At 34.1% G+C, this 26411-nt stretch overlaps 1 protein-coding gene across 7 annotated transcripts in view; it reads left to right on the forward strand.

Annotated features, from left to right (window-relative positions):
- The window catches only part of LOC114330581 (protein TANC2), a 632990-nt gene that overhangs the window by 588177 nt on the left and 18402 nt on the right, over positions 1-26411 (forward strand). For all 7 annotated transcript variants that reach the window (XM_050645525.1, XM_028279976.2, XM_050645528.1 and 4 more), the window contains 5 exons: positions 16207-16431; positions 16631-17885; positions 18336-18631; positions 18719-19102; positions 19165-19431. In XM_050645525.1, the coding sequence (XP_050501482.1) occupies positions 16207-16431; positions 16631-17885; positions 18336-18631; positions 18719-19102; positions 19165-19431 (2427 nt within the window). The remainder of the gene's footprint in view (positions 1-16206; positions 16432-16630; positions 17886-18335; positions 18632-18718; positions 19103-19164; positions 19432-26411) is intronic.

Consider the following 26411-nt stretch of genomic DNA (forward strand, 5'->3'; position numbering starts at 1 on the left):
TTTTAAATAATTCACAACTCATCTGCTCAGAGTGGTAAAAGCTCCAACAAGAAAGATTCCTTAATACTCAAACAAAAGAGTAAATGAATTAAAAATGTAAAAACATGCTCAATTTCTTTGCAACACGAAAATGCAGCAGCTGCATAATACTATGGTCAAATCTGAGAGTGCAGGAAGAGTCTATACCGGTTTCGGAGGTTGTTTCCCTCTCATCAGTAGTCCCATATCCTCCTCTCTCAGATTCTTCCCCGTACCACACTTTGGGCCTTTCCGAATTGCAAAGAAAGAAATGTGTAACCAAAGAAAGTATTCCACCTGTTGTCAGTCTGGTGGTATGGAGACGATATTGTCGTTTTCTGTGCTACTTCGATTGATAACTTACTTTGTTTTTCGGTAGATGGCCCTAGTTCATCCGTGACATTTCTTTCTTTGCAATTCGGAAAGGCCTAAAGTGTGGTACGTGGAAGAATCCGAGAGAGGAGGATATGGGACTACTGATGAGGGGGAAACAACCCCCGAAACCGGTATAGACTCTTAGTATAGACCATAGTATTATGCAGCTGCTGCATTTTCGTGTTGCAAAGAAATTGAGAATGTTTATACATTTTTAATTCATTTACTCTTTTGTTTGAGTATTAAGGAATCTTCCTTGTTTGAGCTTTTACCACACTGAGCAGATGAGTTGTGAATTATTTAAAATTCTCTCATCTTAATTTCCTCGGCATCCTGTATGATTTATAAATTTTGAAAATCTCAGGAGGTGTAACCAAAGAAAGTTTTCCACCTGTTGTCAATCTGGTGGTATGGAGACGATATTTATTGTCGTTTTCTGTGCTACTTCGATTGATAACTTACTTTGTTAAAATTATTAAATTAAAGTCGAAGGTTACATCCTCGAAGCCAATTTCTTGCCTTGGGCGTGAGTTGGTAGATTTCTTGAAGACTGCCAAAGAACTTAGTGACTGGACACTCGAAGACGATGTGGTTAATTGTTTGTTCAGCAGAACTGCATTTGTCACATTCCGGACTGGCATTTATACCCCATTGATTCAGCGATTGGTTACAAATTTCATGACCAACTCGTATTCTATTTAGGTTGCACCATTCATGACGAGAAAAAGAAAAACCGTCTGGTTTAATTGTGGGGTTTTCTATCAGGTGTGGGAGCACGCCAAATAGAATTCTATTTTAGTGACGTCACGTTGCCTAGCAACCGTCGATTCTCCCATTATGAAATTCTATTTTGTGACGTCAGCAAAATAGAATTCTATTTGGCGTGCTCTGGGCTCAGATTGGAATTTCTGATGTCTGGATTCCATTGGCCCATCAGTGCTCTTCCGTAGTGAACAATCTTGTAGCAGTTCCAGTAGGTGGATGTCTGGATTTCAGTCTTAACTGTCTTTGGTGTAGTTCAGAGATGTCTGTGTTTATCGGTAGTGCTGGGTTTTGTTGGCATTTTTGAACTAGGGTGTTAAGTGCTATAACGATCAGATGGACACGAGGTCATGAAGGCTGAACCAGAAGGATCAGGACGATATTATCCTTGGATGGAATAAGGAATGACCGAAGATGGAAAGGTCCAATCGTTTACATTGACGAAACAAAGACCACGTTGCTCAGTCGGAAGAGATGTGGGCGCGGTTCTTTGGGTTGGGCTTCGGTTACAATGAAAGATGTTAAATTAATAAATAATGGTATGCGAATAGAGCTAAGGAAACGAAGATAGAAAAAAGGTAAGTAGATAACATTAACTGATGGTTTGACACTTGGACTCTAAGGAAACGGAAATACTTAATACTCAAACAAAAATATAGGGCGCCAGGTATTTTGACCAAAAAATACTCAAAGGAACAATAATTAACGAAACATAACGCAACAATAACAAATTAGCAAGAATGCTACGACAAGACATCAATGTACTAATCTTGAGCTGTAAAAAAATTAAATAAAATACGACATCGTAAGTTTCAATGTAACATTTATTAAAATACTCTACGAAATCTCAATATTTACACAATACGTACAGTGTATACGCAGTATAAGATCGCCAACAACAAAATTAAGAAACCAAAAAATACCTAAACCGTTAATCTATAAGACAAAAGTTGGCGACATAATAACAATCACTGCATATAAATTGGTGTATTCACCAACACAGTAATACTAAAAAAATGGAATGTAAGTGAACGAATATAACTATTAATTATTAACTCAAAAAAAAATGAACTGTAGTTACTCGAAAAAATAAAAAATCCATACTCTAAATAAAAACTAGAAATTTTACCGTTCACTTACAACAAAAAAAGAAAGAGCTCTTTGTTTATATTTATACCTATCTAACAATACTTAATAACACTCTAATAATACTCAGAAAAATATCTACATAATGTAAATGTTTATAGTTTAAATGATCACCCATTTAAAAATAAAAAGATAATCATCAACTTCATACTAAAAGTATGACCTACTTTTCAGAATGTCACTATCACAAACTGGGCGAAAACTTTAGGTCATTGAACTTATTTCACGAAAGCACACAAAATTGTCCTTGCCCTGGACATAACAAAGGCGTCTCTACTAATTTCTTCAATAAGTAAAAGATGAGTGACTTACTTAAAACATCTGTTAGAGGGTAGGATGGCCCTTTGTAAGCCGGCAAGCTCTCAAGGTGTGGAAGATGGCCATGAAGAAATTCAACTTTACGACACAGTCGAAAGAATAATAGTATTTAACAGTGTTCATAAAATAGCAGCTGGACAACATAATGCATAGGTGGAAGGTGGAAGGTGAAAGGTGGACCCTTTAAAAAAATAGAAAACGAAATTGTACAATTATTGTACATACCAATAAACAATCATTAATACTCTTACCTGCCTAATCGGCGGGGCCCACAATACACGAACAAACTTGATCTCACATAATGACTATATTAACTCAACTCACAAATGATGCAGAATTTTGAGAATTTGTGGTTTTTATGAACCTTTGGCGTCCTTTGTTTGTGGTGGGGTTTTAACCAATCAAAATTATGGGAAACTGTGAAAGATATTCAAGAACAGATTTCCTTACCACTCGTAAAAGGGCTTAGCGAACCTAATACTTAAGACGAGTTATGGGATGCAAGGCCCATATCATTCACCAGAAAGCTATTAAAGTCTAATGTTCGACTCTATCGATAGCACATATGTGTTTCTAAGAAAAACAACGCCGATAGGGACTCTAGGATCTAATCAGTTAAGATAAAAGCGTGAAATGAAAGGGACTAGACCAAAATCTACACTGGGAAAACGTAAACGTTATACAGCTTCCCCCCACGATTTAAACCGTGGTGCAATACCACTGTTTACAATCGGAGTCTGCAGTAAACACCATATTCTGACCATCAAGCAGTAGCCTGACATAGTCGGTAATGATCTAGACACACTAAACTAGGTTTTGGTACTTGAGGTGCTTGAACACAAGTGACCAAATCGGAAAAAGCTAATAAGCAATAAAACTCAAACACCAAACTAAAAAGGGTTATCTCTATGATAGACTAAACTCAAATAAAACACAAAAACTAGGAACTATATATACAAGGACTACTCTAATTCTAAACGACTAAGTCAGCAAACACCTACAGTGTTGCTTTAATCCTTAGCATAAAACTAAACATTCAACTCGAAAGTCGACTCAAGGTATGGTTCGTTGACTCGCAAGTGCAACAACCAACGGCAGATATCTACACAAATGGTTCTAGCCAAACTAAGAAGGTGGAACATACCAATGTTGAAGTTTTGGACGCGAAAATCAAAGTTGCTCCAGCTCAACAAAGGCGAGTAGCCAACAAGGTAACGTAGGCAAACTTCGTTATGGTTGTCCCCTCAACCGGTAACTAGGTAAGCGTCAAGCAATGCTAAGATTTTGACTGCAAGATCAAAGCAAAAAAGTCTCGAAATTTTATGACAGGGAAAGAAAACAAGTTGGCCAAAAGTTCCGTAAACATCTTGTGGGGTTAACCACGGCGGAAAATTTTCAATCAAGAAACTCCCAGAAAAACAAGGAATGTAATCAGGACAAGATATGTCTGAATACATTATAAGATATTATTATAAATAACTTTAATAATATCTACTCAACTAAAATAAAATCAACTCCATTGGAATTAACTCAAAACCAAACGCAAAATTAGCACAAGCAAACTCAATACAAAAATATTTGTCATAGTGCTTCCACTAACAACAAACAAACTCGAGTTCTAACAAACTCGACTAAACGCATAGGTGCCTTGGAGTCTCTCATCCAGGACTTTATGAGCTACACTCAAAAATTGCCACGAAATCTTTCATTCGGGACTTTAATAATAACAGACGCACTAGTTATTGCTAATGGTTTGCTTATTTGATTTCACTTTGCCGGTCTAGGACAAAGCATTTCGCAATCAAACGTTCTTAAAATAAGTATAATGTTCACAGAACACTGACTCAAAAAAATATTTACTGCTATCCCGATAACATGAACCGGAAGAGCCTAAACAAATTCAAACAGCAAACAGAATACAAAAGCAAATAAACACGAGTAACATAAAATTACCAAAGCACAATTACTATCTCACGTAACGAATAAATTCGAACTCAAACAAAAGGAATAGAGGAGTTAGTAAAAGTTGCCAAGGAGTTCTCAACAAAGATATATAGAAGAAAATGAACAAAGGAAAGTTAAGATAATTATTGTCGAAATCTACCTTTAATTAGGACCGGAAGTAATTACGCATACTAGACGCCTTATTATTATAATATATATGATAATATATCATTATAAAGGTACTTAAATCGTTAGGTTAAATCACAGGTAGCTCACAGGTAGGGAAGTGTCACAATTTAATAGGGACTTAGGTCCTAAATAGATACGCCATTTTATCGAAATACTATTTTATGAAAGCCGCAAGAATAAAATTGATTCTGTAAATACATCTGGGCCTAGTACGTGCCTGTATTTAACAAAAAATTTTCACCCTTTATTAGCCGACACAAAATTGCCAAGACATTATCCTAATTCACCCAAACTATCGACAGAACTAACAATAATTACTCGAATTCTTTTACTCCAAACAAAAAATATTTGCATTATCTGCTAACTAAACATCGAAAATTTATATTCACGAGTCAAACTACTTGTGAAATATAAACAAGCAATAAGATGCTACTTTTTACATCTCATTAATACCTAAAATAGGGTCATAGCCCTTTAAAAATATCTACTATCAAAATAAGTGTATCTACAAGTTTTTGCGGTTGCAACATATGCTAAATAAAAGCTAATAAAAACATTACGCCTCTTTATCTGAAATTAGGGTCAAAAGACACACTTAAATACCTCTAGCCCTGACAGATGTTATTGGGGGTGGGACAAGAATTTTGAAATGTCAACCACCTTATCGTAGGCTAGTCGAAAAATATTAAGATTACGCAACGGTAAACGAAGACTCTACACTAAAAAAAGGAATATTTTCTGGACTGGAAGTAGTTTTGTACCGAATAGATTTTAGAATGCTGATATTGGAATGGTAAAACATAATTTCTCAAACATATTTCACAACAGCATGCGCCGAGGTCTTTCACTCGCGACTAATAGCTAATTGTAAAAAAACAATTCCTGGAATGGACAGCTTAACTTCTTTCATTTAAGACTTAAATCGCAAACCTAAAACAATATCATGACGGAAAGCTGCAGGACTCTTTCATTCTCCAGACTAACACCACGCCATGACTAGAAACTCTCTAAAACCACTCAAAACATTCTGGTACTGAAAAACATACGATATCAACCAAATAGGATATCATCAAAAATACATAACCACATAAAAATCCAAAAATATACTGCACAGAAATCATTACAACAATACTATTCTACGAGGTCAGAAAAGATTGGTCATAAAACCGGACAGAACAATATCGTTGAACGACGAAGAAGCATGTACCCGAAAATTTAGAAGACAACGCAATAATAATAGTGATAGTTGCTACCTCTAAAAACAGTTAAAAAGCATTTCATAACTCAAAAACGGTACCTAAATGCAATAAAATTAACGCAATACAGTACAAAAAATATACCGCAACACAATACATAAGTATACAAAAAATATAAAAAGTAAAATGCACTATACATACACTGATATAATGCAAACTGAAATAAACCACAAAAGTTGCAAAGTACTACACAAAACAAAAGTAAAAATCAAAAAGTTAAACAATTACAACTTCTTCGTGATTTGCTACAAAAAATACACAGCTCAAGATCTAGATACCTTTACCTTAATTAGATACATAACAAAAGACGTATCCCATTGACATAAGGAAAAGTAATAAAAATGCTCAAATTTACTCAAGTAAAATATATCTAAAGAAAAAAGATCGATACTATACTATATACTTCAAAAAATGATACTCTAGAATTCGAAAAGGCAGGAATGAAAGTGTAAGGTACTACACTGACATTTAAATACAATAAGCGGAAATAAACAAACTCAAATGTGTCAAACTATTATTATCTATTAGCAAATAATAACACGAAAATATATTGTCAATAAAAATAGCTGCAAATTAGCCAAACTTGAACAAAAAAAGAAAATCAGGTCTAATAGGAACATGATAAAAAAGAAAATCATGCTTCACGCATAGACAAGAAAATATATATAGCCCGTGAAAAGGCAATTGACAAAGCTCTACGAAATTATGTATAAGGCAACCATAGGTAACAGAAGAAGTCCCACGTAATTTGTATAAGGCTCCACGAGAGGGGCGCCATTTTGTATAACGATCAGATGGACACGAGGTCATGAAGGCTGAACCAGAAGGATCAGGACGATATTATCCTTGGATGGAATAAGGAATGACCGAAGATGGAAAGGTCCAATCGTTTACATTGACGAAACAAAGACCACGTTGCTCAGTCGGAAGAGATGTGGGCGCGGTTCTTTGGGTTGGGCTTCGGTTACAATGAAAGATGTTAAATTAATAAATAATGGTATGCGAATAGAGCTAAGGAAACGAAGATAGAAAAAAGGTAAGTAGATAACATTAACTGATGGTTTGACACTTGGACTCTAAGGAAACGGAAATACTTAATACTCAAACAAAAATATAGGGCGCCAGGTATTTTGACCAAAAAATACTCAAAGGAACAATAATTAACGAAACATAACGCAACAATAACAAATTAGCAAGAATGCTACGACAAGACATCAATGTACTAATCTTGAGCTGTAAAAAAATTAAATAAAATACGACATCGTAAGTTTCAATGTAACATTTATTAAAATGCTCTACGAAATCTCAATATTTACACAATACGTACAGTGTATACGCAGTATAAGATCGCCAACAACAAAATTAAGAAACCAAAAAATACCTAAACCGTTAATCTATAAGACAAAAGTTGGCGACATAATAACAATCACTGCATATAAATTGGTGTATTCACCAACACAGTAATACTAAAAAAATGGAATGTAAGTGAACGAATATAACTATTAATTATTAACTCAAAAAAAAAATGAACTGTAGTTACTCGAAAAAATAAAAAATCCATACTCTAAATAAAAACTAGAAATTTTACCGTTCACTTACAACAAAAAAAGAAAGAGCTCTTTGTTTATATTTATACCTATCTAACAATACTTAATAACACTCTAATAATACTCAGAAAAATATCTACATAATGTAAATGTTTATAGTTTAAATGATCACCCATTTAAAAATAAAAAGATAATCATCAACTTCATACTAAAAGTATGACCTACTTTTCAGAATGTCACTATCACAAACTGGGCGAAAACTTTAGGTCATTGAACTTATTTCACGAAAGCACACAAAATTGTCCTTGCCCTGGACATAACAAAGGCGTCTCTACTAATTTCTTCAATAAGTAAAAGATGAGTGACTTACTTAAAACATCTGTTAGAGGGTAGGATGGCCCTTTGTAAGCCGGCAAGCTCTCAAGGTGTGGAAGATGGCCATGAAGAAATTCAACTTTACGACACAGTCGAAAGAATAATAGTATTTAACAGTGTTCATAAAATAGCAGCTGGACAACATAATGCATAGGTGGAAGGTGGAAGGTGAAAGGTGGACCCTTTAAAAAAAATAGAAAACGAAATTGTACAATTATTGTACATACCAATAAACAATCATTAATACTCTTACCTGCCTAATCGGCGGGGCCCACAATACACGAACAAACTTGATCTCACATAATGACTATATTAACTCAACTCACAAATGATGCAGAATTTTGAGAATTTGTGGTTTTTATGAACCTTTGGCGTCCTTTGTTTGTGGTGGGGTTTTAACCAATCAAAATTATGGGAAACTGTGAAAGATATTCAAGAACAGATTTCCTTACCACTCGTAAAAGGGCTTAGCGAACCTAATACTTAAGACGAGTTATGGGATGCAAGGCCCATATCATTCACCAGAAAGCTATTAAAGTCTAATGTTCGACTCTATCGATAGCACATATGTGTTTCTAAGAAAAACAACGCCGATAGGGACTCTAGGATCTAATCAGTTAAGATAAAAGCGTGAAATGAAAGGGACTAGACCAAAATCTACACTGGGAAAACGTAAACGTTATAGTGCGGCTAGTCGTCTTGTTGCTGGTGGAGCGATGTTGCTTAAAACTGGAAGTCGTTGGGTTGGTGTGGGCTTTATAGTTCCTGTTATGTGCCTCATTGTTTTGTTTAACTAGGTATCTATGACTTTTGTGAGATGACTGTTTAGCCAGACAGGAGCGCAATATTGCGCAGTAGGAGCCTGCAGTAGGATATACTAAGGACAGCGCGCTCGTTCTGATTAACTCTGCATTAGATCCCCATGATGTATTTGCTAACTTATGGATAATGTTATTGCGGGTCTTAATTTTTGCTGAAGTGTTTTCCAAATGCTGTTAGGGTACGATCTAGAGTTACGCCGAGGTATTTTGGGTTAGAACTGTGCTTTAGAATGGTTCCATCGCATTCTATATTTAGCCTGTAATTTGCCTTGTGGTTGTTAAGATGGAAAGCTGATACTTCAGTCTTTGATGGGTTTGGTTGTAGGCCCCATTTCTTAAAGTATCTGTTAACAGTGTTTAGATCTGCTTCTATGGTAGTTTCGGCGATTTTTATGTCTTCTTCTTGGGCACCCAGAGCCATGTCATCGTCATAAATAAATTTGCGCGAGGTGGTAGTTGGCACATCTGACGTATAACTATTAACCTTTAACTACCCGCGCATCAAGTTATAACATAACTACACGCGTGGCGTACTTTGTACGCCACAAGAAAATACACTTAAAAACAGCGGATTTGTTTAATTTTTTATTTAAAAATACACTAAGTTGTTTGTTATAAACCTTATTCGGCATCAGTGAATACTTGGAGTTCCTTTTGAGTAAGCCAATTGGGATTTATAACTGGAATCATGGAATAACTGGATTCCATGATAAATAAAATTACTAATAAAAATTTTTTTAAATGTGATTTTTTACAGGAGAAAAAGTATTGTTTATAAAGAAAAATATATTTTTTGCCATAATGACTAAAAAACAATTAAAATATGTACTTATATTACGACTTATAGTAATATAATCCTGGGGTATATTGTCCACCACCGGAAACAACAAATAATAAAAAGTAAATTACGATCTTTCCATAACGCCGATTATAACGAAACTAAAACCAAATTGTAAAGCACATTCCAGTGATAGGTTAGAAAAATAAGCAAGGTTAAACATTAAATTTTTAAATATATTTCCAGTAGAATTCTTATATCTGGCGTACAAAGTACGCCAGCGCGTGTAGTTAAAGGTTAAAAAGAAGAGGAGACATAACTGACCCTTGTGGTAAGCCGTTTTGCAGGTTTCTGAAATTACTATTTTTCCCATTTAGGTATACTTGGAAAAGTCTGTCACTTAGCATTTGGTTTATCAACCTGTTGAACGAACGGCACGGTACCATCTGGTATATTTTAAATAAAAGACCCTCCTTCCACACTGTGTCGTATGTGCAGGTCAAGTCTATGAAAGCTGCTACTGTTTTAAGTTTCTTTTGGAATCCGTTCTCAATAAATGTTGTTAAGGAGAGGACTTGGTCGCCACAGCTTCTTACCGGCATGAATCCAGCGTGTTCTTGAGGAATATTTGACTTTGTAAAGTAAAATAGTCTCGTTTGGATTATCCTCTCGAATATCTTGCAGCAGACGCTTAAAAGAGCGCTTGGTCTGTAGCTCTCAGGTAGTGCAGGGTCGTTCCCAGGTTTAGATATTGCGATGATCTTACTTTTTTTGAAGGATTTTGGAAACTTCTGCTTAGTCAATATTTGATTGTAAAATTCAAGAAGCCACTTACTATAATAGTATTCGGACCAATGTGTTTTATAAATTCAGGATAAATATTGTCAACTCTTGCGGTTTACGACATTTAATTAATTTAGAGCTTCTGCAAGTTTTTCTGGCTCGATGAGCTTCATTATTGGTAGGCTTTGTTGTTGAGCAATTTTGGCTTCTTTTAACTGAGATCGAATAAATATTGAATAGGACTGGGGATAAGATCGTCGTCGGCCGACGATATAGTACTTATTACCGAAGATCTGGGTGAAGCACAACAAATGCTACAATAATTAGAAAACGTATCTTCAACAATAGGTCTAAAAATGACCATCAGTAAGACCAAATTTATGACAAATTTAGTTCCCAGCGAATACCTAACCATCCAAAATCAAGTGGTAGAATTGACAAAAGTATATATATCACAGTCATGAAATCAGAATAAGCAAGGATAATCAGACCTGCGAATTTTAACGACGAATAACACTTGCTTGGGCGGAGCACAGTGGTGAATTTCGCCGAAAACCTGGCCAAAATGTAAAAATTTAAGTTTATAGGTATACCCCGAGAAATTTTATATGAACCTTGCTCTGTAGGTTTTTGAGAATCATAACGGCCGTTAAGGCTAGAACAATACAAGCAGATCATGCATGGGCGCCCATATAAAATATTTTAGGGGAGGGGCCAGACTTGGATGACAATATATAGTTTAAAGCAACAGAAAAGCTGGGGGGCCGTGGCCGTGCCCATGGGTATGGGCGCCTATGAGATCATATATTTATATTAGTGTAAAGTTGTGATTGAACGACAGCGGACCAAATAAAAATTAAGTGAGTTATACAATAATATTGGGGCATTGTTTGGTTTTCATTTAGAACTATATAGACGTGTATTATTTTGTTAGTTTATAGTGGATTCTATGTCTGGAAGTAAGTGGAGTATTTTAGTATACTTTTTAGACTTTTTTTTTCGTAAAATAGACTTTATTTACAACATATTTGCAAAATATTGGCAAGAATTTTCAATCGTTTTAAGTTTTCCAAGTTTTAAAAAGGGAACAGTAAAAAAGTCTACTTTGCTCAGCAAAGATATTTTGCTTAATAAATTTTTGAGGATTATTTATATACATTTTGAACTATAAAGCAGCTGATCCAGTAAATTAACAGTTTCTTTTACACAAGAACCGCCGTTTTTTGTTATTTTTTTGCTTTCTTCTTCTTTTTTTATCTTTAAGTCCTTTTGCCTTTATATATAGGCCTATCTTTTTGCTTTCTTATTTTTATATTATTTAATAATTTTGGTCGTGTAAGTCCAAAAATTTTGCCTTTTTTTAAAATAAAATGTATAAACGATACTTTCCAAAAATAGGTAGGTCAACTCTTAATACATCTTAATTGTTTTGTAAATGGATCCGATTAATTATAATTATTACTTACCAATGTGTGGCTTCTTAACACAAAGCTTCGTTAAGGCATTTCATTTTTAAAAAATTAAAATTTTTGGCTCAAAATTATTAAAAAATATAAAAATAAGGAAGCAAGAACATAGGATTATACATAAGAATAAAAGGACTTAAAGATTAAAAAACAGAAGAAGAAAGCAAAAAAAATAACAAAAAACGGCGGGTCATGTGTAAAAAGAACTGTAAATTTACTGGATCAGATGCTTCATATTTTGTTCTTACTTTATTAACTGACCATATAGCATTAAAGTCTCTTAATGTAGAAATTCTCCAGCATGTTATATTTTTTTAAAATGAAAAATGCCACTAAGGATGCACCTGGTTGCAGATAATTTTTTGAGGATTATTTATATACATTTTGAACTAATTATACGCAGCCAGGTGTATCCTGAGCGGAATTTTTCATTTTAAAGAAATATAACATGCTGGAGAATTTCTACATTAAGAGACTTTAATGCTATATGGTCAGTTAATAAAGTAAGAACAAAATATGAAGCATCTGATCCAGTAAATTTACAGTTCTTTTTACACATGACCCGCCGTTTTTTGTTATTTTTTTGCTTTCTTCTTCTGTTTTTTAATCTTTAAGTCCTTTTATTCTTATGTATCATCCTATATTTTGCTTCCTTATTTTTATATTTTTTTAGTAATTTTGAGCCAAAAATTTAAATTTTTTAAAAATGAAATACCTTAACGAAACTTTGTGTTAAGAAGCCACACATTGGTAAGTAATAATTATAATTAACCGGATCCATTTACAAAACAATTAAGATGTATTAAGAGTTGACCTACCTATTTTTGGAAAGTATCGTTTATGCATTTTATTTTAAAAAAAGGCAAAATTTTTCGACTTACACGACCAAAATTATTAAATAATATAAAAATAAGAAAGCAAAAAGATAGACCTACACATAAAGGCAAAAGGACTTAAAGATAAAAAAAGAAGAAGAAAGCAAAAAAAATAACAAAAAACGGCGGTTCTTGTGTAAAAGAAACTGTTAATTTACTGGATCAGCTGCTTCATATTTTGTTCCTACTTTATTAACTGACCATAACATTAAGTCTCTTAATGTAGAAATTCTCCAGCATGTTAAAGTTTTTTAAAATGAAGAATTCCGCTAAGTTTGCAACTTGTTGCAGGTGATTTCGTGAGGAATATTTGTATACATATTGCATTATTTATTAAGCAAAAAATCTTTGCTGAGCAAAGCTGACTTTTTTACTTTTCCCATTTTAAAACTTGGTAAACAGAAAACGATTGAACATTCTTGCCATCATTTTGTAAATATGTTGTAAATAAAGTTTATGTTAGGAAAAAGAATCTAAAAAGTATATTAAAATACTCCACTTATCTCCAGAAATAGCATCCACTATAAAATAAGAAAATAATATACGTCAATAGTTTTAAACGAAAACGTAACAATGCCTCAATTGTATAACACATTTTAATTTTATTCGGTCCGCTTTCGTTCAATCCCAACTTTACACTAATATAAATATGTGATATGCTTGTATTGTTCTACCCTTAACGGTCGTTTATGATCCTTAGATCCTACACAGCAAGATTTATATAAAATTTCTCGGAATATATAAACTTAAATTTTTGCATTTTGGCCAGGTTTTCGGCAAAATTCACCACTGTGCGGCGTACGGTTCACTAAAGCCTCGGTTTCCTCGAAAGCGGCACCGATAAACTTCGATCGTAACACTGCGATGAATGACGTCATAAAAAACTGTACCACGCAAAATAGTAGCGGTGGTTTCCAAGGATGCGTTGGAATCCACCGCTTGCTGAGTTTGCACATTCCATTGCCGCAGTGGAGAACCTTGAATTTTTCACCGTAATCTGACGTAATTCATCGCAGTGTTACGGTCACAGTTTGTCGGTGCCGCTTTCGAGGAAACCCAGGCTTAAGAGACATCTTTAAGAGCCACATCCCGATAGCTATGAAACGGAAGACATTTGACCAATGCGTTCTTCCTATTATGACATACGGAGCAGAAACTCTCATGCTCACAAAAACAACAGCACTAAAAATGCGAGTGGCACAAAGGCGCATGGAAAGATCGATTCTCGGCGTGACAAAAAAAGACAAAATAAAGAACCAAGACCCAATGAAAAGAACAGGTATCACTGATGTCGTTGAACATATAGCCAAGCTGAAATGGAATTGGGCAGGCCACATAGCGAGACTAAAGGACTCAAGATGGACCAGAAAACTAATTGTCTGGTGCCCAAGAGAAGCCAAACGCAGCACAAGACGACCACCAACACGCTGAATGGACGACATTAAACGAATATAAAACCGTGGAGAGTGGCGTAAAATGGGAGAGACCTATGTCCAGCAGTGGACAGAAGAGGTTGCATGATGGTGATAAGATGCACCCCCTGCCGGACATCTCTTTTGATCTCCATACTTTCAGTAAGGTCGTTGCGAATTTTTGCTCTTGCACTTTGACCCCAGTATAGGTTTGCCACAGTCCGAATATTATTGTCGTCAATACCTGTCCTTCGCAGAATATCTCCTAATTATTGTTCATGTTTTACATTGTCAAATGCTTGTCCAAAATCCACAAAGCACAAATACACATCCTTATCAAGGTCTCTACACCGCTGTATAAACACATGGAGGGCGAAAACTGCCTGTCTAGTTCTCAGTGCTTTCCGAAAGCCCTCTGCGATGTATCAATATTTGACTTACATTTATCATATTCTTCTATGAATGATCTTGGTAAACGCTTTAGTGATATGATTGATCGAGCTTATAAGTCTGTAATTATCATAGAACTGGACATTTGGTTTCTTCGGGATTGTAATAAATGTCGACTGCAGCCGGTTCTCTGGAATTTTACCACTATTATTGAAACATGAAAATAGGAAATAGAATTTGACAAGATGTTGATATGTCATATAAGGGGATGTAAACGTATTACACAATTTGGAGAACAAGTCCACGATTGCTCATAATCGGAAGAGATTTGGGATGGTTCTTAACGGGATGTTATTAATATTCTCTTATTAGCTTAGAAATAAAAAAATAGAAAAATCAAAATAAGAATGTCAAATAAAAAGAAATAAAATATTGGACGCCACTGGTTACCTGATCCGAACCAAAAATTACAAAAATAGAAACGTAAAAGAAAAGATAGCTAACTCAAAAATTAAACAAAAAAACATAGTCAATATAAAATATACAAAATACTTTTAGCGTGACTTACCTTATCTATGTCTTTAATCAGAAAATTCTTTGTTGTACTTACGAAACAATGGAGAAGGAAAAGAGAAATAATAAAATTGTATTTTGCAAATCACACATTATTTTTATTGAAACAAAATGAAATTAAATCTGTGATCTCCTACAAATAGAGATCGTGATTACCAAAAAAAAAAGTTTTAAATAGAAAAAATAATACCTGGTACATCATAGTCCTGTATCTTCTTGGTTGGTTTTAAGTCCAAGGCACAATTCACTCCACTAAATGTCACTTTACATAAGAATAGATACAACAAATTACAAATGCAAATTACGCTCTAGGTTAAACCCTCTGACGCACACCAAAACAGCTCGTCCAATCCTGAAGAGAATAAACAAACAGATCTCAATAGTTCGCCTAGTTTTCCCATGAAATCAGCTTACTCAGAAAAAAGACACTTGCGACTTGTTGACAAACTTCGACATGAAACTATGATTATACATTCGACGTTCGTGAGAATCACTATCATGTATGAAAATATTCGACAGTCCCTGAAACAAAAACTTGGTTTTAACGAATTCAAAATACAGGGTGTAGCGAAAGTGTCAGTGATTAGAAAATACTAGTGACCATCGCACCGTTACATTATAGATGTTGTTACAAAGTACAACTAGATTATCAAAGAAGGATAATTACTTACTAGGAACTGATTTTACATCAATATACTAACTCTTAGGATTTTAGTCGTCTGATCCTGCCTTTCTCAGGATGGACATGCTTACCGTAGTCTGTGGAAAGTATATATTATTACTCTACTAGTATTTGGGTACCTATTTTTGTTTCTAATTTACTCCCATTTTCTCCCATTGTTCTTAGTACGTTGTCCGAAAAGCGTGTATGTATACTTATTTCCTTTGAAGCAATTTCATTGTGTTGTTCATCTTACCCATCTATACTTTGGATAGAATTGGTTTGGATTGATATGATTTCTGGAATTGTTCAGACCGTTACCATTTAATTTACTTTTTTGCAGGTCGTATATTATATGTATTTATATTTTTCATAAACCAGATATTTTGCTATACTCTTCATTTTTTTTATGCAGTTCCTTTATCCGTTTTGTGGTTTTATCTCGTCACATATGCGATCCGATTCCACTCCACAATTTTACATAACACAGTAAATTTTATTGGTCATCAATTTTTAGCTCAGCAACAAAACCACGCAGAAAGTATAAGGTATAGAAGACCTGGCGCTAGAATAACAAAAGCCGAAATGGTCAAAGCCTCGGCAGATCCGAGGATACGAATTAGGCAATACGGTGCACCTCAACTAACTTTTAAGCCCTTATTTTTCGAAGTACCTCTTCAAGAACCCAATCCTCTCTTCATCGGCAGACATTGGTTGATTAAAGAAATAGAAGATGTTATTAGTAAGTATATATTTATTACTATAGAGGCTAACACGGGATAATCATTTCTTTTTTATAAAAAAGAAACGTCCCAAAGCGATTTTTATATTAATTACACAACTAGTTTTTGACTGAATTTAGTAAACCAGCAAAGTAAAAATACCTAAAAATTTTATATTAATAATAATTATATAGTTCAAAATTGAATATTACGTTTCAGATTCTTCCAGTCCCGGTGTTCTGCTGACAGGTAATCCAGGTAGTGGAAAGACTGCCCTCATCCTACAACTAGTTGAATATAGCTGTTTTGGTCGCAGAAAAGAATCACACTATCAGTCTATCCAATCTCCTGAAAGATCTCGTAGTCCCCAAAGTATCTACTTCCAAATCGACTTAATTTCGGAAAAGATTAAAGAGCTTTCCAGCAGTGTTGTAGCCTATCACTTCTGCCAAGCTGATAACAACTACACTTGCTCTGTACCTGACTTCATTCATTCTTTAGCAGCTCAGTTATGTCAAGCTCCTCAACTAGTAGCATATCGTGACCATCTGGTGAATGAGTCTGATCTGCAAAGTACACTAGCACTGAAGGAGTGCATCGCCAACCCCGACATAGCATTTACTAGAGGCATTTTAGAACCTTTGGCCTGTTTAAAGAGATTGGGAAAGATAGACAACTTCAACTACGTGATACTTATTGACGCATTGTGTGAAGCAGAGTACCATAGACCCGACCATGGTGATACTATAACGACATTCCTCTTAAAACATATCTCAAGCTTTCCTTCTTGGTTGAAAGTTATAACTACTGTTAGAAGCCAACTAGAAGAAGTTACAAAACAACTCCCTTTTACTAGGATCTCCTTAGATAATGTACAGTCTAACGATAGTATTCAAAAAGATTTGGTTGGCTATATAAATTTTAGAGTACAGAATAACCAAGCCATACAAAGTAATATAACACTAGCTACTAATGGTAAACCAGAAAGTTCCTCGTTTTCTCAAAATAAATTTGCCCATCATTTGCTCAATGCTAGTCAAGGTTCCTTTTTATTTGTAAAACTAACCTTAGATTTACTAGAAAAAGGTCAATTAGTTGTTAAATCTTCCGGTTACAAAGTTCTTCCAGTAAACCTAGCTGAAATCTACCTCTTACATTTTAACTTAAGATTTCCTACAATACGATCTTTCGAAAAGGTCACCCATATTCTCAGTGTCTGCCTTGCAGCTCTCTATCCTTTAACCATTCTCGAAATCTACTATTCGGTTAATGCTTTATTAGTCGACAACTTCTTGCCTTGGAGTGAGTTTCTACAGAGATTTAAACTTCTCTCTGGTTTTTTGGTAAAAAGGCTGGATAACACCTACATGTTTTTCCACTCATCGTTCAGAGAATGGTTGATTAGAAGGGATGAAAATGATGCCATGAAATTCCTTTGCGACCTTAGAACCGGACATGCTGGAATCTCATTCAGGTAAGCATAACTTTGTACATTTATTAGGTCTGTTGTTCAATCATAAATTAATCCCTGAATTTGTAATCTCACATTAATTTTAACTTCCTAATTCCATATGATTTAACTATGTATAATTGTAATAGATATTGATAATATAGTTTAATTACGAGTTTATTGAACTTCCTGCATAATTGAATCAATTGCTACGTTCTGTTGCAATAACTTTCTAGTTCAAATTATATTTGTGTAAGCATCAAAGTACAAAGGTTTGGTTACTATGGAAAAGCCAATCAACTTTGTTGATGAATTGTAGTTTCTTTGTGAGCATTATGAGCACTTGTGCTTTGATTATTTGTGAGCATTCGTGCATTCGAATTATATTCGAAATTATATTATATTCGAATGGTACACTATTACATTTATTTATTAGGACTTGTTGGGATCTAATTATAATTTTCTTGTTTCTAGATTATCTCGAGTACAAGCGCCTTTAGATCCAGAAAAAACTTTAGAACTTGGTCACCATATTCTCAAAGCACACGTCTACAGAAATATGTCTTTCCCGAATCTCACGTCACGAGATTTACAAGCCAAATGGGTAGCAGAGAGTTCAGAAAATGTATCTGAAGCAGTATGCCATTTAAGAAATATGTATTGTCCTAATGTTAAAGTATCCAGATTAATGCTCTTGGCTGGAGCTTCGCCAAACTATATCACTGATCTCCTGGGTAATGCACCCGTGCTCTGTGTATATGCTAATGAAGGTAAATTGATATAAATAAATATAGGTACTTGTACTTACATTTCTAACTATTATTTGAAAGTTAAAGTTTACACAATATTATTTGTAGGTATTCTTCCCATGGTGTCATTACTTCTGGAATTCGGTGCTGATGTTGAGCTTACAAACAGCCAAGGTTGCACAGCTCTTTCCCTGTCGTCAGCTAGAGGTCACTGTGACGTAGTACGTCAACTAATAGCAGCTGGTGCCTCACCTGGACACGCTGACACAGGAGGATACTGTCCTTTAGTCCACGCGGCCAGAAATGGTTTTCTCAATGTAGTTGGTTATCTCCTGGCATGTGATTGGATAACAAAAAATGAAGAAGATGTACACATAGCAGTGGCTGCTCAACAGGCTTTGATAGCTGCAGCCGGACAAGGACATAGTGAAATTGTGGAATATTTGTTGGACATGGCAGAAGTGAACATTGATCTGCCTGATTCGATAACTGGTAAGCAACTTTATCGTCAAAATTTTAAAAGACTGTATAATAAATTCATTTTTTAATTATAGGTGAAACTGCTTTAACTATTTGTGCTTCAAATGGTTGTCATGGAGTTTGCTCCGTTTTGATCAATAGAGGGGCAAACATTTGCGTCACGAATAAGAAGGATCTGGCACCACTGTTCTTGGCTGTCAAGGAAGGTCATTGGGCTGTGGCTGAAAGACTGATCCAGAATCATGCTGCTATTGAACAATGTGATTCTACTGGAAAATCTCCTTTGATGATTGCTTCGTCGGAAGGACATTTAGGAATTATCGAACTTTTACTTGACAGAGGTAAGCTTTTCTGTCAATATTAGAATTTATTTTTGCTTCTCCTTGTTATAAACCGGGAGATATTAACAGAACTTCAACAACGATTTTCTAAGTCCTGCCCTTTGCAATACTGGAAGGTTAGAAAAAAATACTTACAATTATGGAAAAATCCACGTGTTTCCTATGACATTTTCCTGTGAAAATTAGATTTTTCATGAGGAAAAAAATGGGGGGTTGCGATGAATTTCTGAGTCCTGCCATATCCATAGAATGATAGGATACTATCAATTTTATGAAGAAAATTTTTTGGGCAGGAGGGTTGCAAAAGGACTAAGGGAGTATATAGATATACAAACATGTAATGAAAATAATGAAATTTTCATAATTTTCTGAGTCCTGCCAACTTAATCAATTAAACATAATTATTTGAAAATGATCGAAAAAAATGTTGGCATGACGTCTCCTAATGTTTAACTGCACTTGTCCCTTTTAAAATTCTGTGGAAAATTTTCACCCTGGTTCCGTGATTTTCTGAGTCATAAAATAAATTTTATTATAAAATAAATAATTTAAGTAGACATTATTTAAAATGGCAGGATGTTTAGTTACACCTTTTTTCCTATCATCATCATCATGGTGCGACAGCCCTTAGAGGGCCTCGACCTTCTCAAGCGTTCTACGCCATTCTGTTCTGTCCCTGGCCTGCACTTTCCAGTTGCCGACTCCGATCTTCTCGGCATCTTGTGTTAAGAGGAACAGTAGCGATCAACAGGTAGCAAAAACGCGTTCCAAGATTGCGGCTGTAATTTTGAATATTTTTTCGAGATATTTGGCACACGTATTCGTAATATATTAAAGAATGGCGGTACAGAGCACAATTTGAAAAATATATTAATATGTGGAGATTACTCTGGAATTAAATACAATATTAAAAAAACGAGCCTGTACCGCCATTAAGAAGAACAAAAAAATACACTTTCTTCAAATAAACTTTTTTATCCGATGCCTAGATTTTGTGTCATTTTGGAACAACTAAAATTTTTTATTTCATTAGTAGTTCCAAAATGACACAAAATCTAGGCATCGGATAAAAAATTTATTTGAAGAAAGTCTATTTTTTTGTTCTTCTTAATGGCGGTACAGGCTCGTTTTTTAATATTTTATTTAATTACAGAGTAATTTCCACATATTAATATATTTTTCAAATTGGGCTCTGTACCGCCATTCTCTATTATATTACGAATAGGTACGTGTGCCAAATATCTCGAAAATATATTCAAAATTACAGCCGCAATCTTGGAACGCGTTTTCGCTACCTGTTGATCGCTACTGTTTCACTTTAATGTCCTTTTTTCCTATACATAGTTAAAAAATGTGTAAGAAAATTCGTGGAAAGTTACACGATTTTCTGAGTCATGCCATTTTGCACATATCTCAAGAATGTTAATATAAGGCTCTTTACAAAGAGGCTGGATGGTTGTGTAGTTATGTCGTACATAAAAATAAAATTTTAAGTCTGTAACATTATTATTGTCGGTTATTATACAAACATATTCATATCACCACAATTTTTTGAGTCATGACATGTCAAGTATGCTTAAAAAACACTCATCTAAAACCGTTTACAACGTGGCAGGATAACCGCAAAGATATTTAATACATAAAAATTAATTTTTATATCGTTAAAACAATCGTACGGTATTAAATATTATTTTCCTGAGTAATGTCTCGGATTTTTACACACCTTTCAAATCTAATACCAAACTGTAAGATCTTTATTTTAAGCGATCAGATCGTATGTGTATCTAAGTAAACTTAATAAAAGTAATAGCCCAGAAACCCTTCCAACAAACGAAGCCAGGAGATTCCTCATATAATTTTAAGAAAATTTAACTCAATTCACCTAGTCCGAAAATGCTTCCTAAGGAAGCTAAAGCTCTTTAAAGATGGCGTATTGTAATTAGTTTTTTTTTAAATAGCTCCAGAACACTTCTATTTAGAAAAAACGAAAATTGGTACACCTATTTATCTTTCAGAGATAAATCGATTCCATCAATTGTCAATTTTTAGTACCGGTTATAGGCGTCCGTTTAGGGTAGGGAAACGGATATTTTATCGCATAACTTTCCTGTGTTTAACTTTTAAGCATTTTTGACACTGGATTAGTAAACTATGGGGTATTATTGTACTAAAAGGTACTCTTGCTTTAAGGTTGATATGAACCCTTAATTAATTTGTTTCTGATCCTAGAGATGGCTGCACTGTAGCATGTTACTGTGGTAACATTTTCAACTTAATTGTAGATTTCTACATGATGACTCTGTAATAATGTAGAAACCTGAACACTATTCTGTCCTTACACCCATTGGCTCAATTGGCCCTGTTGCCAAATTGTTTAGACAGTAATTTTATCAAGGCCTAATAACAAAATGTAATGTTAGCAAGAAACATTTAGTCTATGACGTGATGCCGCTCCCGTCTAAAAAAAATTATGGTTCGGTTTCTCTGCGGATTCCTATTCAGAAATGTTCTCTTTAAGGAAATATGAACGCAGGGCGAAATTTTTGGCCAGAAATTGTTTAAAAATTTTTTTTTAAGAAATTTAAAAGATCACCCTTTTTGCTCCGGAAAATATTTTTTTAGGTTTTTTGATCCATTCTAACAAGAAAGGTATGTTGTCATTTTTCTCAAAAGTTGATAGATTTCGAGTTAAGGGCGATTTAAAATCTGAAAAATGCGATAATACGCATTTTCGAAGTTTAAAAACTTAGATTTATGTATATTAATATATCTGAAATAGCCAAGTGCTTGTATTAAAGTTTAAACATTTTTTTTTTCAAAATTATGAAGAGTAGTCGGTTCTGTCTTAAATTTAGACCGTTCTTTTTAAAATGTATCAAAGAATATATAGTGAGTAGAAGTTTACGGCCCTGTAACGTTTTAGCATAGGATTTTGCGTTCCAACTGAGTAGGTGCTATGGAGGTGCATAGATCTGACAACGTCCGTAGTCACCGTCATCTCACCACCGCCCGCTCTGCGGCCGTAACATCCCTCGTCAACAAGCCTCCTTATAAACGTGACCATCTGTTTCATATAAAAGCTTTCTCTATGAGCTATATTATATTCGTTCAATTTGTTGATGTTATTATGCGTCCATCCAATTTTAATGCCGATGCGGCAGGTTCTATTTCAACAATCTTCTATTTTGCACGGGAAAATATTTTTTCAGGTTTTTAGGGTAATACTAAATAAAAAAGTTTGTTTACATTTTTCTGACAAGTTCACAGTTTTTGAGTTATAAGCGATTTAAAATCTGAAAAATGCGAACATACGCATATTCGAGTTAGAGGCTTGAAAACTGATCATTATTATTATTTTTGTAGTTGATAAGTGCCTAAAATTGAAGCTTAAACATTTAATTTTAAGATTTTGCTGGGTAACCGGGGCTTATTTCAAAAATAAATCGTTGTTTTTTACTTGTTAATTATGGGCGTTAAAAATAAAATTTAATAGTTATTTATGATATAAGTGTTAAAAGTTTAAAAGTACACGTTTAAGGCAGGCATGTGAAAGTTTGCAGAATCAGCGAAGCGAATTCTGCAATTCATCAGTGCCTTAAAAATGTACTTTTTAACACGTATATCATACAATATTTTTTCTACCAACGTCTTATATATCAACAATTATAATTTATTCATTCTCACTTACAGGACAATGACAATACCTACAAAAACTTTTACTTGAACTTGACTGACATCCCATTTTTATATTTTTCTTGACATTACATCAAAACCGTCTATATTGTCAATACGTAAATCATAACATAACAACTATAGAATAACATCTACTTTTATTGTTGTAAGTATATTCTAACAAATTTTAATAGTTTTTTCTACAAACGTGTTAAAAATGCAATAATACAGTTCAAATTAAATTTTACAAAACGTTTTAAACTACCTTTTTCAAATTGAGCAAGTTGTACTATTAATATTAATGTTAATAAATGAAATATGAAATATAAATATTTTGACGTTTCACAATTTGACAATTCACTTTTAACTGCAGTGCCTCAAAAATTTTAAAGCACTAGTGCCTTAAAGTAGCATTTTTAATGCTCGTATGGAGTGCTAAAAATTGCATTTTTAACACGGTTGTAGAAAAAAGTTATTTAAACAATTTCTGCCCAAAAATGCCGTCCGGCACCCTTCTCATAATGTTTAAAGGAGACATTTTTGAGCAGGAATTCCAGAGAAACTGAATGGGAAGCATTTTTCATGCGGGAGCTACCACACAACCGGGACTACTTCTCTTTAAATTTTGTATATTACCATAGTTTTTTAAACAATTTATTTATTTATTTAATTATTTACAATGTACCAATTACATACGCCAATCATATCGCACGACAAAACTGTGGAAAACCAACAACCAACCTACAGTTTACAGGACTTAAGCAGTCACCATATGTAAATGGGGGAAACTCCTGGAGTTGGCCGAAGAAATCAATATTCACCTTATTCATAGTCTAAAAGATAAAACTACTTTCTTTTATAGGAGATGGCGCAAAGGCGCAACCTCGATCTATGCTGGGTTTCGAGTAACTCACAGTTGCAACTACTCTTAAGCTTCCGAACCGTACTCCATAGTTCCCCCCCCCCCCTCAGCCAACATCGACCAGTCATAATCGAAATAGATTCAGAAAGATTCAGATTGAGTTACACTAAATACCAATTACCAATCTTGTGAATTTTTTTAGAAACATTGTTTAGACAATTTCTGCCCAAAAATTTCGCCGGCACCCTTCTGATTTATTTAAAGGGGACATTTTTGAATAGGAATCCGCAAAGAAACCAAATCAGAATTTTTTTCAGACGAGAGCGGCCTCACATCATAGACTAATTGCATATTATGTTTCTCGGTAACTAAATATTCCAGTTGTTAGTCATCTCTTATCTCACACTGAAAAATGGTAATAAAATTTTATGACCGCTTGCAATCTTGTAAAAGTGTATTAGCACAAATTTTGTTTATACATAAACTTTTTAACACGTTGACGGACAGTGCGTCAAATGCAAGTGTTTTGACACTATATGAATTTTGCAAAGTAGAATATACACTGGTGCGCAAAAAATTTAGGTCACTAGATGAATTATTTGATGCCTCGGATTTCCTAAACCTGTTGTCCGATTTGAATGATTTTTTTAGTATGTTATAGCTTTATTATTTAAGAATCTTAATGTGTTAATATTGTTTGCTAGACAGGTAAATGTCATTTTATACCGGGTGTAACAATCATACTGTGTTTTTCCTTAAAGTTCGGAACACGCTGTGGAATATTATAGCATAGATAAAATGAGGCGCTCAGAGCAGCAGTGGCCTAACAAACATCCCACAATTTTACCAAAACGATATTATTACATTAAAGTTATTCTTTATTTAAGTGTTTTCAGATGCAGACTAGTTCAAGCAATGGTTGCTTCAGCCACCCTGCATCTGAAAACACTGAAGTAATGCATAACTTTAATGTATTAAAAGCATTTTGGTAAAATTGTGGGATGTGGGTTAGGCCACTGTTGCTCTGGACGCCTCAAATATTGAAATTAGAACTCAATTGTAGCCTTAGGCTTTCTTAACACTTTCTTTTTTATTCATTTGCTTATGTTGGATAATAAGAAAGTTAGGTACTTTAACAACTAGCCATGTTCTTCATCAATACAGGGTGTTTCTAAATAAGGGCGACAAACTTTAAGTGGTAATTCTACATGAAAAAATAATGACCGTTTTCTTTATAAACATTGTCCACAAATGCTTAATTTCCGTGATACGGGATGTTGAATTTTTTCTTACCAACTGACGGTTTATTTGTTGCTCTAAAACCGATTGAGATATGCAACTGAAATTTGGTAGGTTTTAAGAGGTAGTTATTGCGCATTGTTTGGCATACAATTAAGAATTTTATATTCGCCATTGGCGTGCATACGGGATGTATCTAAAATATTTATACCCGTATGCACGCCAATGGTGAATATAAAATTCTTAATGGTATGTCAAACAATGCGCAATAACTACCTCTTAAAACCTACCAAATTTCAGTTGCACATCTCAATCGGTTTTAGAGCAAGAAATAAACCGTCAGTTGGTAAGAAAAAATTCAACATCCCGTATCACGGAAATTAAGCATTTGTGGACATATGTTTATAAAGCAAATTGTCATTATTTTTCATGTAGAATTACCCCTTAAAGTTTGTCACCCTTATTTAGAAACACCCTGTATTGATGAAGAACATGGCTAGTTATTAAAGTACCTAACTTTTTTATTATCCATTATAAGCAAATGAATCAGAAAAGAAAATGTTAAGAAAGCCTAAGGCTACAATTGAGTTCTAATCTCAATATTTTATCTATAGGTACTATAATATGCCACAGAGTGTTCCGAACTTTAAGGAAAAACACAGTATGATTGTTACACCCGGTATAAAATGACATTTACCTGTCTAGCAACAATATTAACACATTAAGATTCTTAAATAATAAAGCTATAACATACTAAAAAAATCATTCAAATCAGACAACAGGTTTAGGAAATCCAAGGCATCAAATAATTCATCTAGTGACCTAAATTTTTTGTCCGCCAGTGTAATAGCCAAATTGCTAAATTTGTTTTATGGAAACAATATGTTTTTTGTAAACATGTGGACGACGACCATCATGTATGTCGTATTATATTTCATATGCATCTGTAGATGTAATGTGACAAAAAATCTACCGATTTTTTGTCATAACTCGTTATTTTAAAAATGTCGTCTATAGACGTTCTGTTCATCAACGTGTTAAGAACTAAAAATATCTGAGAGAATAAAGTCAATGTATGATAGAAAAAGAATAGAAGAAAAGAATAGGATTTTGATTTTAAATTCGGCAAAATATGTTTAAGCAAGGCGAAAACATCGTGTTTCTTGAGAAAAATATTCCCATGAGATCTTTTTGCGTAATCAGTTTC

The sequence above is a fragment of the Diabrotica virgifera genome, chromosome 3, assembly GCF_917563875.1.
Source record: "Diabrotica virgifera virgifera chromosome 3, PGI_DIABVI_V3a".
NCBI classification, from domain to species: domain Eukaryota; kingdom Metazoa; phylum Arthropoda; class Insecta; order Coleoptera; family Chrysomelidae; genus Diabrotica; species Diabrotica virgifera.